Below are 15,077 nucleotides of genomic sequence, written 5' to 3' on the forward strand. Positions count from 1 at the left end.
AAAAACGATTCTTCGCGGCAGGGGATCGTATTCCAGGGACCATAGGATTAAGGACTTGCCCGAAACGCTACGCGTACTAGTGGCTGTACAAGAATGTAACAACTCTTGTATATATCTCAAAAAAAAAAAAAAAATCAATGACCCAGATGAGATATGAGGACATCAACTGAGACATACTGAAAGGACTCAATGCAGGAACAGTATTCTAACAAGAGTGAAATGTCAAGGGCACTCGTAAATGTCAAGGGCACTCGTAAATGTCAAGGGCACTCGTAAATGTCAAGGGCACTCGTAAATGTCAAGGGCACTCGTAAATGTCAAGGGCACTCGTAAATGTTAAGGGCACTCGTAAAACAATGAAAAGACTGAAAACAAAACTTAAGACTTTCCTGTACCAACAAATAGGTATATAATAACCCACAAAGCACCTTAACAGTCCCTGATGCCAGCCCTTACCCCACTTCTGATGTTACTTGTAAAACATTAGCACCTTAACAGTCCCTGATGCCAGCCCTTACCCCACTTCTGATGTTACTTGTAAAACATTAGCACCTTAAGAGTCCCTGATGCCAGCCCTTACCCCACTTCTGATGTTACTTGTAAAACATTAGAGGGAATGGTTCCAAATGTGTACTCAGAAATAATTCCTTGTGAGAACGGGAGACATGGCAGGAAGTGCAAAAGCAAAGGTGCAATAGATACAGCTGAGACAGAATACCATCAACATTAAGGGCCCAAGAATGTTCAAGACTCCCTCCGAACATAGTTAAAAAGAGACATAATTACCTCATCTCTCATGGTGTTCAAAAGAGAACTTGATAAACACATTCAAAGCCTATATGATCAACTGGGCTGCGACTCACACACCAGAATGCAAGCAGCACCACCTAACAACCTGGTTGAGCAGCCAGGAGGCCCTCCCCACGCACCACAACACAGTACTAACAATGTTTCTCTCTCTCCCCCACCTTACAGGATGAGTGTTCAACACCTGAAGGAGTGCATCACCAAGGCCAGGAAGGAAGGTGCTACGCCCTTCATGGTGTGTGCTACTGCAGGTGAGTCTGGTCCTTGTGAGCCAGGTCCTCCCCCTTGTGAGCCAGGTCCTCCCCCTTGTGAGCCAGGTCCTCCCCCTTGTGAGCCAGGTCCTTCCCCTTGTGAGCCAGGTCCTCCCCCTTGTGAGCCAGGTCCTCCCCCCTTGTGAGCCAGGTCCTCCCCCCTTGTGAGCCAGGTCCTCCCCCCTTGTGAGCCAGGTCCTCCCCCCTTGTGAGCCAGGTCCTCCCCCCTTGTGAGCCAGGTCCTCCCCCTTGTGAGCCAGGTCCTCCCCTTGTGAGCCAGGTCCTCCCCCCTTGTGAGCCAGGTCCTTCCCCTTGTGAGCCAGGTCCTCCCCCCTTGTGAGCCAGGTCCTCCCCCTTGTGAGCCAGGTCCTTCCCCTTGTGAGCCAGGTCCTTCCCCTTGTGAGCCAGGTCCTCCCCCTTGTGAGCCAGGTCCTTCCCCTTGTGAGCCAGGTCCTCCCCCTTGTGAGCCAGGTCCTCCCCCTTGTGAGTCAGGTCCTCCCCCTTGTGAGCCAGGTCCTTCCCCTTGTGAGCCAGGTCCTTCCCATTGTGAGCCAGGTCCTCCCCTCTTGTGAGCCAGGTCCTTCCCCTTGTGAGCCAGGTCCTTCCCCTTGTGAGCCAGGTCCTCCCCCTTGTGAGCCAGGTCCTCCCCCTTGTGAGCCAGGTCCTTCCCCTTGTGAGCCAGGTCCTCCCCCCTTGTGAGCCAGGTCCTCCCCCTTGTGAGCCAGGTCCTCCCCCTTGTGAGCCAGGTCCTCCCCCTTGTGAGCCAGGTCCTCCCCCCTTGTGAGCCAGGTCCTCCCCCTTGTGAGCCAGGTCCTCCCCCCTTGTGAGCCAGGTCCTCCCCCTTGTGAGCCAGGTCCTCCCCCCTTGTGAGTCAGGTCATTCCCCATCATGCATTTAACCTCTTCTAACCTTTCAAATAACTCTATCATCTCTTTTGACCTCGTGTGACCTCTGGAGACGCCATTGACGTGACCTCTTGTAACCTCTGGTGCCCTTCAGGAACAACGGTGCTGGGGGCATACGACCCCGTCGACGCCGTAGCGGACGTGTGCCAAGCTGAGGGCATCTGGCTACACGTTGACGCTGCCTGGGGCGGCGGCGCCCTCCTCTCCCCCAGACACAGCCATAAACTTAAGGGCATTCACAGGTAGGTCCACGGGGCTACAGGTCCACAGGGCTACAGGTCCACAGGGGCTACAGGTCCACAGGGGGCTACAGGTCCACAGGGGCTACAGGTTCACAGGGCTACAGGTCCACAGGGGGCTACAGGTCCACAGGGGCTACAGGTCCACAGGGGCTACAGGTCCACAGGGGCTACAGGTCCACAGGGGCTACAGGTCCACAGGGGCTACAGGGGCTACAGGTCCACAGGGGCTACAGGTCCACAGGGGCTACAGGTCCACAGGGGCTACAGGGGCTACAGGTCCACAGGACTACAGGGGCTACAGGTCCACGGGGCTACAGGTCCACAGGGCTACAGGTCCACAGGGCTACAGGTCCACAGGTCTACAGGTCCACAGGTCTACAGGTCCACAGGGGCTACAGGGGCTACAGGTCCACAGGGGCTACAGGGGCTACAGGTCCACAGGGGCTACAGGTCCACAGGGGCTACAGGTCCACAGGGGCTACAGGTCCACAGGGGCTACAGGTCCACAGGGCTACAGGTCCACAGGGGCTACAGGTCCACAGGGGCTACAGGGGCTACAGGTCCACAGGGGCTACAGGTCCACAGGGGCTACAGGTCCACAGGGGCTACAGGTCCACAGGGGCTACAGGTCCACAGGGCTACAGGGGCTACAGGTCCACAGGGGCTACAGGGGCTACAGGTCCACAGGGGCTACAGGGGCTACAGGTCCACAGGACTACAGGGGCTACAGGTCCACGGGGCTACAGGTCCACAGGGCTACAGGTCCACAGGGCTACAGGTCCACAGGGCTACAGGTCCACAGGGCTACAGGTCCACAGGGGCTACAGGTCCACAGGGGCTACAGGGGCTACAGGTCCACAGGTCTACAGGTCCACAGGTCTACAGGTCCACAGGGGCTACAGGGGCTACAGGTCCACAGGGGCTACAGGGGCTACAGGTCCACAGGGGCTACAGGTCCACAGGGGCTACAGGGGCTACAGGTCCACAGGGGCTACAGGGGCTACAGGTCCACAGGGGCTACAGGTCCACAGGGGCTACAGGGGCTACAGGTCCACAGGGCTACAGGTCCACAGGGGCTACAGGTCCACAGGGGCTACAGGGGCTACAGGTCCACAGGGGCTACAGGTCCACAGGGGCTACAGGTCCACAGGTCTACAGGTCCACATGTAACAAACTAGGCTGTTGTAAGAATTATCCAGAGTGGTTTATCGACAAAAGAGAATGGGAAGCTGAGCCGCATGGTGACCTGACCCCCAGGGGAATTCGCGGTGGAAATAACCGACGCTTTGTTCATAGCTGCGTATAATGAATCATCCTATAGTATTCAGTAATTTAGAGAAAATTAGCCTTTATTCATTTTGCATTAAAATTGTATTGTATAATAGTACTGGATACAATATCAAGAGTATTCTAATTATTGAGTTTAAGTCACCATCAGTGACGTCACGAATCAGATCTAACTTTTAAGGCGGAGTGACCGGCGGTCATAGGTCAGCAGGGTTGACATGTCTAATATTTCTCAAAGTTTTAATAACCATTTTTGTGATCGGGAACAGCTTTGCCGTTAGATGTTTGTGTAATCTAATTAAAGTAAAATAATTCAACCAGTCTGGATCAATTCAGTATAAACAGAGGATAATTGTTATAACTTAACCTTGCTAAAGTAACTGGGTAAGCGAGGCGGAAGGATACAATACTCTGTCTGGGGTAGTCCAGACAAGAAAAAAATCAGTGTGAATACGGGAGCAGCTGGGAGAGGTCAAACATCTTACCTCTCCCCAAGACCAGCACAACACCCAGAGCTGGTCGCCCAAGGTATAGTTGCTATGGTTATGTATAGAAATAGTCTTCTCATTTGCCATTCAGGTCAAGTAGGGAGTGTTAAAGTGATAGGGAGTGAACACATTTAGATTTTGTTTTAGTTTTCTTTTAATAAATTAAATTTGTTATTAATTTGCATTTTATTGTTTCCATGTGTTTTATGTGTATACTTGTCCTGGTCACGTGGTCCACACGAGGCAGAGTTGCATTGGGCGCCGATTCTAACATCGAATCGGAATTATCATTACCGTGTAATTTATTCCACACTCAAGGTCATCGTTTATAGTGGGGATCAAGCCCCTAGGTTGATTAATTAGCGTGATCGATCCAGACCTCGATCATTGCTCTTGTATTACTGGTCTGGTGGTGGCAGCAGAGGTGACTCTAGGGTTTTGTTCAGAGCTTAGGTCACGTCATACTGGGTGTAGAATCCTAAGTCGGTCAATCGTCTTAGGACCACGTGGCGTGGAGTTGGCTTTGTTAAAAGTTTTGGAGTCCCTTGGTTTAGAAATAAAAGTAAGAATACGGGTAGAGGGAGTAGAAGGTAGAGAAGTAGAGAGGGAAACCGAACCCGTGTTACACACAGGGGCTACAGGGGCTACAGGTCCACAGGGGCTACAGGGGCTACAGGTCCACAGGGGCTACAGGTCCACAGGGGCTACAGGGGCTACAGGTCCACAGGGGCTACAGGGGCTACAGGTCCACAGGGCTACAGGTCCACAGGGGCTACAGGGGCTACAGGTCCACAGGGGCTACAGGTCCACAGGGCTACAGGGGCTACAGGTCCACAGGGCTACAGGTCTACAGGTCCACAGGGCTACAGGTCCACAGGGCTACAGGTCCACAGGGCTACAGGTCCACAGGGCTACAGGTCCACAGGGGTTACAGGTCCACAGGTCCACAGGGCTACAGGGGCTACAGGTCCACAGGGGCTACAGGTCCACAGGGGCTACAGGTCCACAGGGGCTACAGGGGCTACAGGTCCACAGGGGCTACAGGTCCACAGGGGCTACAGGTCCACAGGGGCTACAGGGGCTACAGGTCCACAGGGGCTACAGGTCCACAGGGGCTACAGGTCCACAGGGGCTACAGGTCCACAGGGGCTACAGGTCCACAGGGGCTACAGGGGCTACAGGTCCACAGGGGCTACAGGTCCACAGGGGCTACAGGTCCACAGGGGCTACAGGTCCACAGGGGCTACAGGGGCTACAGGTCCACAGGGGCTACAGGTCCACAGGGGCTACAGGTCCACAGGTCCACAGGGCTACAGGGGCTACAGGTCCACAGGGGCTACAGGTCCACAGGGGCTACAGGGGCTACAGATCCACAGGGGCTACAAGGGCTACAGGTCCACAGGGCTACAGGTCCACAGGGGTTACAGGTCCACAGGTCCACAGGGGCTACAGGGGCTACAGGTCCACAGGGGCTACAGGTCCACAGGGGCTACAGGTCCACAGGGGCTACAGGGGCTACAGGTCCACAGGGGCTACAGGTCCACAGGGGCTACAGGTCCACAGGTCCACAGGGCTACAGGGGCTACAGGTCCACAGGGGCTACAGGTCCACAGGGGCTACAGGGGCTACAGATCCACAGGGGCTACAGGTCCACAGGGGCTACAGGTCCACAGGGGCTACAGGTCCACAGGGGCTACAGGGGCTACAGGTCCACAGGGCTACAGGTCCACAGGGGCTACAGGGGCTACAGGTCCACAGAGTATATGTGAAGTTTATGTAAGGAATTTACACCATTAATAATATAATTAATAATATAGTTATGTTAAGTCACAGAATAGTTATTAACCCCTTGCATTACGAAGTTATAATAATGCTATTTATTTACTTATTGTATTTATTTATTATTTATCTACATTGAAGAAGATGGAGTGGCTGAGAGAGTCCATAACACTGTTGTTCTTACACTCTTGTGAAGACTGACGGGGCGTTTTCATAAATGGGGCCTGACGGCTGAGTGGACAGCACTCGGTATTCCTAGTCCTGAGGTTCCGGGTTTGATCCCCGGCGGAGGCGGAAACAAACGGGCAGAGTTTCTTTCACCCTGATGCACTTGTTACCTAGCTGTAAATAGGTACCTGGGAGTTAGTCAGCAGCTACGGGCTGCTTCCTGGGAGTGTGTAACAAAAAGGAGATCTGGTCGAGGACTGGGCCGCGGGGACGCTGAGCCCCGAAATCATCTCAAGATAAGCCGCTAACCCACGCATAGCGTTTCATGCAGTTTCATTCCATTTAGCTGGACTCTAGGAGACTCGAACTGTGAACCCCACGTGTGTGTGACCGAAGCTCCATCGACCGAGCTATTGAGTAGCCCTAATAAGAAGTAGTCTTATTTCTGGCAGTTTGTTAATGGCGTTAATCCTGCCAAATAATACTCATGGAGTGTTGATTTGTCTCCAGGGCGGACAGTGTGACCTGGAACCCCCACAAGCTGCTGGCGTGTCCTCAACAGTGTTCCGTCTTCCTGACTCGTCATGTTGGTCTACTGAAGGACTGTAACTCTGCCAGTGCAGCCTATTTGTTTCAGAAGGTGAGCTGTGGCAAGGGAGGTGTGGGGGGGGGGGAGTATTCTATGTAAACAATTCCTTGGTTAAAGGGGATGAATTAACCCCTTATGCTGTCCCACTTGCTGCCCCTGATATCCTGCTGTGCTCAAATATCTATCTGTGACTTCCTCCCGTGCTCAAATCTCTATGATTTCCTCCTGTTGTCAAATCTCTATCTCTGATTCCCTCCTGTGCTCAAATATCTATCTTTGAATCCCTCCTGTGCTCAAATATCTATCTTTGAATCCCTCCTGTGCTCAAATATCTATCTTTGAATCCCTCCTGTGGTTAATCTATCTATCTTTGAATCCCTCCTGTGCTCAAATATCTATCTTTGAATCCCTCCTGTGCTCAAATATCTATCTTTGAATCCCTCCTGTGCTCAAATATCTATCTCTGAATTCCTCCAATACTCAAATCTCTATCTCTGACTCCCTCCTGTGCTCAAATCTCTATCTCTGACTCCCTCCTGTGGTCAAATCACCATATATGATTGATCCCTATATGGGGTGGCAATATAGTGTAATTTTTGTCGTGCTCCTCTTGTATTAGGGACCTTTATTGTTATATGAAATAAAACCTTAATTTTTTTACTTCTGTTATAAAACATTTATCTTTAAATAAAAAGACATCTAATGCAAGGTCTCAAACTTGGGTAACTTTTTTTGTGTTTTTCTCTACTGTGCCTCTGTAACCTGACATTTTTCTCTACTGTGCCTCTGTAACCTGACATTTTTCTCTACTGTGCTACTGTAACCTGACATTTTTCTCTACTGTGCTACTGTAACCTGACATTTTTCTCTACTGTGCTACTGTAACCTGACATTTTTCTCTACTGTGCCTCTGTAACCTGACATTTTTCTCTACTGTGCCTCTGTAACCTGACATTTTTCTCTACTGTGCCTCTGTAACCTGACATTTTTCTCTACTGTGCCTCTGTAACCTGACATTTTTCTCTACTGTGCCTCTGTAACCTGACATTTTTCTCTACTGTGCCTCTGTAACCTGACATTTTTCTCTACTGTGCCTCTGTAACCTGACATTTTTCTCTACTGTGCCTCTGTAACCAGACATTTTTCTCTACTGTGCCTCTGTAACCTGACATTTTTCTCTACTGTGCTACTGTAACCAGACATTTTTCTGTACTGTGCCTCTGTAACCTGACATTTTTCTGTACTGTGCCTCTGTAACCTGACATTTTTCTCTACTGTGCCTCTGTAACCTGACATTTTTCTCTACTGTGCTACTGTAACCTGACATTTTTCTCTACTGTGCTACTGTAACCTGACATTTTTCTCTACAGTGCCTCTGTAACCTGACATTTTTCTCTACTCTGCTTCTGTAACTTGACATTTCCCCGACTATGCCTCTGTAACTTTACATTCTTCCACTACAAGTAAGCCTACTATTTCTGGTATGCATAGGCCTCCTCCCCTTCCATTTTTTTTTTCCTTCGGCCTCCTCCCTCTCCTAGTTACTCATGACTCAGCTTCCTCGTACTCAGGAGTTAATCTGACTTGGCTCACTCAAAAGTAACCCTTGGCTTCCTCTTGCCTTCCAGGACAAGTTCTACGACACCACCTACGACACCGGAGACAAGCACCTCCAGTGCGGCCGACGGGCGGACGTTCTCAAGTTCTGGACCATGTGGAAGGCCAAGGTGAGGCACCCAGAGACATGTCTGTGTCCACTTGCTTGTGTGGGGGCTTAGCCTCAAGCTCTTGGTTCACGCCGGCCAATATTCTGGTGACTGGTTTACAATTTCCTGAGGTATTAGGTTAAGTCATGACCACATTATATTGGGGGCTGTGCTTGGAGCTTGCCCCTCTACAACTTAGAATATTCAATTTTGTTACTACTGTACTCTCATACTTGAGCAACTAATTTCCGTGTCTGTGGCTCATTTTGGGTACTTATTTTCCACTTGTCCTTTAGTGTTTGTGTATCAAACCAGTCAAATAGTCTGTCCAAGAGTCTGCCTGGTCTATGCTAATAATAATTGTGTGTGTGTTGCTATCTACCCTGTGTGTGTGTTGCTATCTACCCTGTGTGTGTGTTGCTATCTACCCTGGGGCGATAATGGGTTGGAGCTAGGAGAGGGACGATATGTTTTCCACAGTTGTCTTTATTATCATGTTCTTAATTTACTCTAGTGAGGATGTAAACAATTCTTTTATCCTTCCTTGTTGGGTACTGTGTTTAAGGTTTCTCTGACTGTTCAAAAATATGGGCGTGACTGCCCTCTGTCTTGTCTAATCAGAGACAACTTTGTTTGGTCATAGAATTATATTAAGTGTGTGTGAAGCCAGATTGTTTGGTCATAGAATTATATTAAGTGTGTGTGAAGCCAGATTGTTTGGTCATAGAATTATATTAAGTGTGTGTGAAGCCAAATTGTTTGATCATAGAATTATATTAAGTGTGTGTGTGAAGCCAGATTTGCCAGATCTGAACCCATCTGTTTTAACTATCTCTAATTCTCTGTAACACACACCCTCTCTCCATCAATTATGGTCTCCATTCACTAATCTTTTCTCTCTCTGCCTCTCAAGGGCACTAAAGGGCTGGAACAGCACATCGATCAACTGTTTGAGATGTCGCAGCTGTTCGCTGATAAGATCAGAACAAGACAAGGCTTCAGGCTGGTGATGGAACCAGAATGCACCAACGTCTGTTTCTGGTATGAGCCGACGTCTCTCCGCGGTAAGAGAAGACACCCTCAATATAAACAGCTTCTCAATGCTGTAAGTATGTGTATGGATGTGCTTGGGAAAGTTTGTATCAATAGCATTGTGTATCAATCAAGATATCAATAACATATCTGAATTATGTGTTTAGATCTCTCTGTTTTCTAAAGGTTGCCTTTACAAAATATATGTCAGGAAATATAGGCATGAAGAACAGCACATAAAAACATTAACTAAAAGTTCACACATGCAGCTGCTCTTGGGCCCATAACACAGCTCCAGGGAAAGACAAACACAAACAAAAAATAAACCAAATAAAAATATTTAAGCTCATAAATGCAAAGACAAAGACATACAGATCCATATATATATATATATATATATATATATATATATATATATATATATATATATATATATATATATATATATATATATATATATATATATATATATATATATATATATATATATATATATATGTCGTACCTAGTAGCCAGAACTCACTTCTCAGCCTACTATGCAAGGCCCGATTTGCCTAATAAGCCAAGTTTTCATGAATTAATGTTTTTTCGTCTACCTAACCTACCTAACCTAACCTAACCTAGCTTTTTTTGGCTACCTAACCTAACCTTACTTATATATATAGGTTAGGTTAGGTTAGGTAGGGTTGGTTAGGTTCGGTCATATATCTACGTTATATACATAGATATATGACCGAACACAAACTGTGTCGGTTTGTGTCTACATAGACACAAACTCATGACATATAAAAGCACACACACTTACATCCAAACATTATATCGGCTTTGCCCTTCCAAAGATACAATTTCGAGAAGGTATATATATATATACACTGTATATGTTTCTCCCTCAAAATCTCTTGTATATCTGTTCCACTACTTTCCTTTTTCCTTGCCCATCATTTAGACTGGTCAGCAGATTGACGGCCCCACTACTTGCATGGTTGGCGTTCCATCCCCAACTGTCCACATGATTGGATACCTTTCCTCATATCTTGGTCTCTTTTGTTCCTCGTATCATTTCCAAGTGTTATATAGTCGTATACTGACGTAGTCCTTTCTCATAATTATCTCATCTTATCAATCAGTCATATTTAACTGAATTTACCTGAGGGCCACTAATACTAGTTGCCTCGATGGGGGACAAGAAGCTTGTCAAAGGTCCCCCATTTGTAGAGTCCCCCCTATATTTAGAGATAAAATAAAGGGTAAAAGGTTAGAGATAGAGAGGTTCAATTGTAACTACAGACAAAAGATACAAGTTCCTCTTCAATTGCAACTAACTATTCCTTTTGGCCTTGCAGGTGGCTCCCCGGATTAAGGAGCGGATGGTCAAGTCTGGTTCTATGATGGTCACCTACCAGCCCTTGAGGGAGAGACCTAACTTCTTCCGGCTGGTGCTTCAGAACTCCCAGGTGGACCAATCCGATGTGGATTACTTCGTTCACCAGTTCGAGGAACTTGGGAAGGACTTGTAATAACGTCATTAACTGAAATCTAATTCTGGGCAGATGAAGAGGTCTTTCTTGGAAGTGATCCTTAAGGGTGGCATCTAAAGCTCTTGGAAACTATTAATGAAGACATGTGGTTGTTCTTGGAAGTGATCCAACACAACATTTAGCCACTGTTCACTTGACAGTGAACTTTAGTCATTTTACTGTTCACTTGACAGTGAACTTTAGCCATTTTACTGTCCACTTGACAGTTAACTTTTGAAGCATTGTCCATAGTCTCTTTAAACCATATTATGTTACCTCACAACAATGTTTAGCATCCTTTGGAACAATCTTCAAGAACAAAATACACTTGACTAAATATATCAAAAACTCAAGAAAACTTATCTATTTGTAAAAAAAAAATGTCAAAAATATTTTTCTACAAAAATCAAAATTGTTGTAGTTTATTTAATATTTTTGTTACAACGGTATTATGTTTAGAATGTTGAAGTTTAACATTATATATAATATGTAGATATATTTATATTACGTGTATCTCAAAAAACGTATATGGGTACAGATGCAATATAATTGTAATAACAGCGGCATTTTGCTACAAAACAAAGTATATTGCTTAGTATTAATACTGTACTGCATTTTAATACGTAATTGTTTTTACAAAATATCAAGTTTTTTATTTGACTAAAAGGAAAGTTTGTTATTTACTGTGACTTGTTCACAAATACTTTCTGTGTATAACATGGATTATTAAGGATTCTTTTATATTTAAATTGTCTAAAACTGAGAACATAACTCAGAAATCATAACGAACAAAACAATCAAATCAAAATAGTGTTTAACAAAATTTACAACAATCATTACATTCGATACATTACCTTGCGACACAACGTAATCTGTGTATTCGACTCAAACATTTGATCTTAATCTTACCAAGTGCTGTTGGGTCGTTGGGGATATAGCCTGAGCTACCAATGACTTTTGTAAAGTCACGGTGGTCAAGTGATTAAGAAACCAGGTACGTCATGGTGCATAGGGCTCCTGGCTGTCTGGGTTCGAATCCTTCTGGGGTGTGGAGTTTTCAGTTGCATATTGGCTTGGGGGGACCATTCAAGCGTGTTCGCATTTGATCTTAATATTTACCGGGATTTACCTGAAGGTCACCAACCATCTCACATGTGGCCTTGATGAGGACAGGAAGCAGTTTTTTTCTTTTAAATGTCCCCTGCCTCCTCCCCCTTCATTTATACCTGCTTGATGGGGTTCTGAAAGTTGTTCTACTCCCCCAAGCCCAGCCCGAGGCCATGGTTGACTTAAGAGTTGGTCCACTAGGCTGTTGCTTGCAGCGGCCCGCAAGCCCACATATCCACCACAGCCCAGTTGGTCCGGCACTCCTTGGAGAAATCTAGTTTTCTCTTGAAGATGTCCACGGTTGTTCCGGCAATATTTCTTATTCATGCTGGGAGGATGTTTAACATCAGAGATCCAACAACCGCGGACCTCTGATGTTTATACAGTGTTCTCTGATTGTGCCTATGGCACCCCGGCTCTTCACTGATTCTATTTTGCATTTTCTTCCATATCGTTCACTCCAGTATGTTGCTATTTTACTGTGTTGATTTAAGACCTGGCCCTCCTGTATTTTCCACATGTATATTATTTGATATATCTCTCATCTCCTTTCTAGTGAGTACATTTTGTACTCCTGATGTTATCAAACTGGATCTTGAATTACATGAGTGTTTTGGCATTTACAACTATTGGGGGGGTTTGTGGGGGGGGGGGAGGGAAGGATGGAATACTCAAGAAACAAATATTCTTGTAGAATTCTCACTCCTGGAAAGTCATTCCTGGATAACTGTGAAATATGTAACATTTATCTATGCACAATTCCTGGATAAATGTGAAAACAATTCTTGGATAACTCTAAATTTCAATAAAAGTTAAGAGTTTAAAAAATGAATCGCGGAGAAAAAAGTAAAGATGACGATCATGCAAGGTATTTACATTAGTGGAGAGTATAATATTTGTATTTATATATACAAGAGTTCTTATATTCTTGTACTGCCACTAGTATGTGTATCGTTTTGGGCTATGCCCGAAATTTACCGTTGCCTTGCAACAAAAACCCTGTGAGACCTATTGAGGTCGCCAATCCTAGGCCAATCGCCCCTAGGCCAATCTCTGTCCTTCCCCAGAGGAAGCGACCGAGAACAGTGAACTAACTTTTGCATACCTCTTTACTTTTAGGTGACCAGAGGTATCAGGTGTTAGAAAACATGTCCAAAAAAAGTCGTGCCCTGTATGAGTATATATATACAGTACTGTATTAAGATGATTCAGTTGAGAAGCCAAGGCTCACTGAAGATGTTGACATCATAATATTTATATCGTATGTTTGTATAGATGTTTGTACATAAGATGTTTATATCAGAGATGTTAATATCAGATGTTAATACTGAATTAGTTTTATATAAAGTGTGAATACTGTATTAAATTAGATTGACGTTATATATGTTAATATCAGAGATATTTACATAGATGTTTATATAGATGTTTATATCAGAGATGTTTATATTAGAGATGTTTATATTAGAGAAGCTTTATATCGGATATGTTAATATCAGAGATGTTTGTAATTTTCTGTAAGAGTTTAAAGTTTATGTATACAGTAATTTTATATGCAGTATTATTTACATTATAATCATTTTACCATCATGGTACTGCGGTGGTCACAGTGCCATGACCACCGCACCAATGATCGTCTATCATTGGTGCGGTGGTTACGGTACTGTGTACGTTTAGGGGTGATCCTGGACAGCATGGGTTCGAATCCTGGCCGGGTCAAAGAGTTCTTTGACCCGGCCAGGTACGACATATATATATATAATATATATATATATATGTCGTACCTAGTAGCCAGAACGCACTTCTCAGCCTACAATGCAAGGCCCGATTTGCCTAATATATACATATATATATATATATATATATATATATATATATATATATATATATATATATATATATATATATATATATATATATATATATATATCTATATATATCCAGATTTGACAAATTAGAGAAGCCTGAACGCATTTTCGGCTCAATTTGCCTTCATCAGGGCAAGATAGACAGTGACACGCTATCTTGCACTGATAAAGGTGAATTGCCACTCAAAGCCTAAATCCTGAGTACCTATTTACTGCAAGCAGAATAGCAGCATCAGGTGTAAGGAAATGTTCACAAATGTCTAGGCCTGAATGGCAAATAAAATCGGACTCGGTTGTGATCAAAACTTTTACAACACAATTTCGAGGAGAAGAAAAGCTGCCACACTGTAACATGTTTATTACAGAGACTTGGTTACATCGGCATTAGTATTATTGTGCACCAGCTTATACCAGGCCAACATGAAGCTCACACATTTAGCACCTCTCACAGAATCAATCCACAGGGTATAATACATACGAAAATATGAAACAAGTATAAAGGAACCTCAAGGCAAGCGTTCCCATTTACATAGATCCGAGCAAGGAAGATCTTTACACCCGCCTTGAACTGACCTGTGTAAGAGAAATCTTTTGGGTGTTTTCGGTAACACATCGATGCACAGTTGAACCAAATAATAAACTGGAAGCTTTGGGGGGTGCATCGTGATGTGATGAAGACGATAAAATTAAAGACATTATTCTATAGGGAGGGACTGGATGCCTACATCTTAACAGTATACAAGGCTGGTTTGACTTTTTTAAGGCCATATGCATTGTGTTTGAACCCTCTCGTTATTTTAGTCATCAATGCTTATGCATCATGATTTATCATAAGTTATGTAACTAATAATTATCACTGCTACTGATGCTTGTCAAAAAAAATATATGTATATATATAATGGGGTTTACTAAATTGGAAAGTAATTTACATGTGTTGAAGGATCTTGCAGCTATCAATGCTGAGTTTATTTACTTACAATTTTACAGCATAACCTATGCACTAAAGTGTTTAAGGCCTATTATTATTTTCTTGTAATTAAAAAATAAAACATTGAGAAAAGCAGCTGTGGACATTCCACAAGCTTAACGAAACAGTAACGAACCTGAACACAAAACATACTATGCTGAATATAAATTAAAATATGGACAGCACATTCAAACCCAGAATGCTGGATGATGAAGTAATAGAGATACTAGAATAACACTCCATATCTGGCAGGATTATATTAATTTTGATGAAATAATTCAAAACCACAATGAGTGAAAATTTGATCGATGAAGAAAATCGCATAGCGATAGAGCGGTGTTTTATATTTACCACACACCAGTGAACT

General features: G+C 44.7%; 1 protein-coding gene across 1 annotated transcript in view; it reads left to right on the forward strand.

Moving 5' to 3' along the window:
- The window catches only part of b (glutamate decarboxylase-like protein black), a 25,781-nt gene extending 12,354 nt beyond the window's left edge, over nucleotides 1-13,427 (forward strand). Inside the window, exons 7-12 of the mRNA XM_045752332.2 lie at nucleotides 976-1,058; nucleotides 2,058-2,205; nucleotides 6,438-6,567; nucleotides 8,145-8,243; nucleotides 9,136-9,327; nucleotides 10,598-13,427. Coding sequence (XP_045608288.1) covers nucleotides 976-1,058; nucleotides 2,058-2,205; nucleotides 6,438-6,567; nucleotides 8,145-8,243; nucleotides 9,136-9,327; nucleotides 10,598-10,771 — 826 coding nt within the window. The 3' untranslated portion in view covers nucleotides 10,772-13,427. The remainder of the gene's footprint in view (nucleotides 1-975; nucleotides 1,059-2,057; nucleotides 2,206-6,437; nucleotides 6,568-8,144; nucleotides 8,244-9,135; nucleotides 9,328-10,597) is intronic.
- Nucleotides 13,428-15,077: the final 1,650 nt, after the last annotated feature.

Source organism: Procambarus clarkii, chromosome 5 (genome assembly GCF_040958095.1).
Source record: "Procambarus clarkii isolate CNS0578487 chromosome 5, FALCON_Pclarkii_2.0, whole genome shotgun sequence".
In the NCBI taxonomy this organism is placed as follows: Eukaryota; Metazoa; Arthropoda; class Malacostraca; order Decapoda; family Cambaridae; genus Procambarus; species Procambarus clarkii.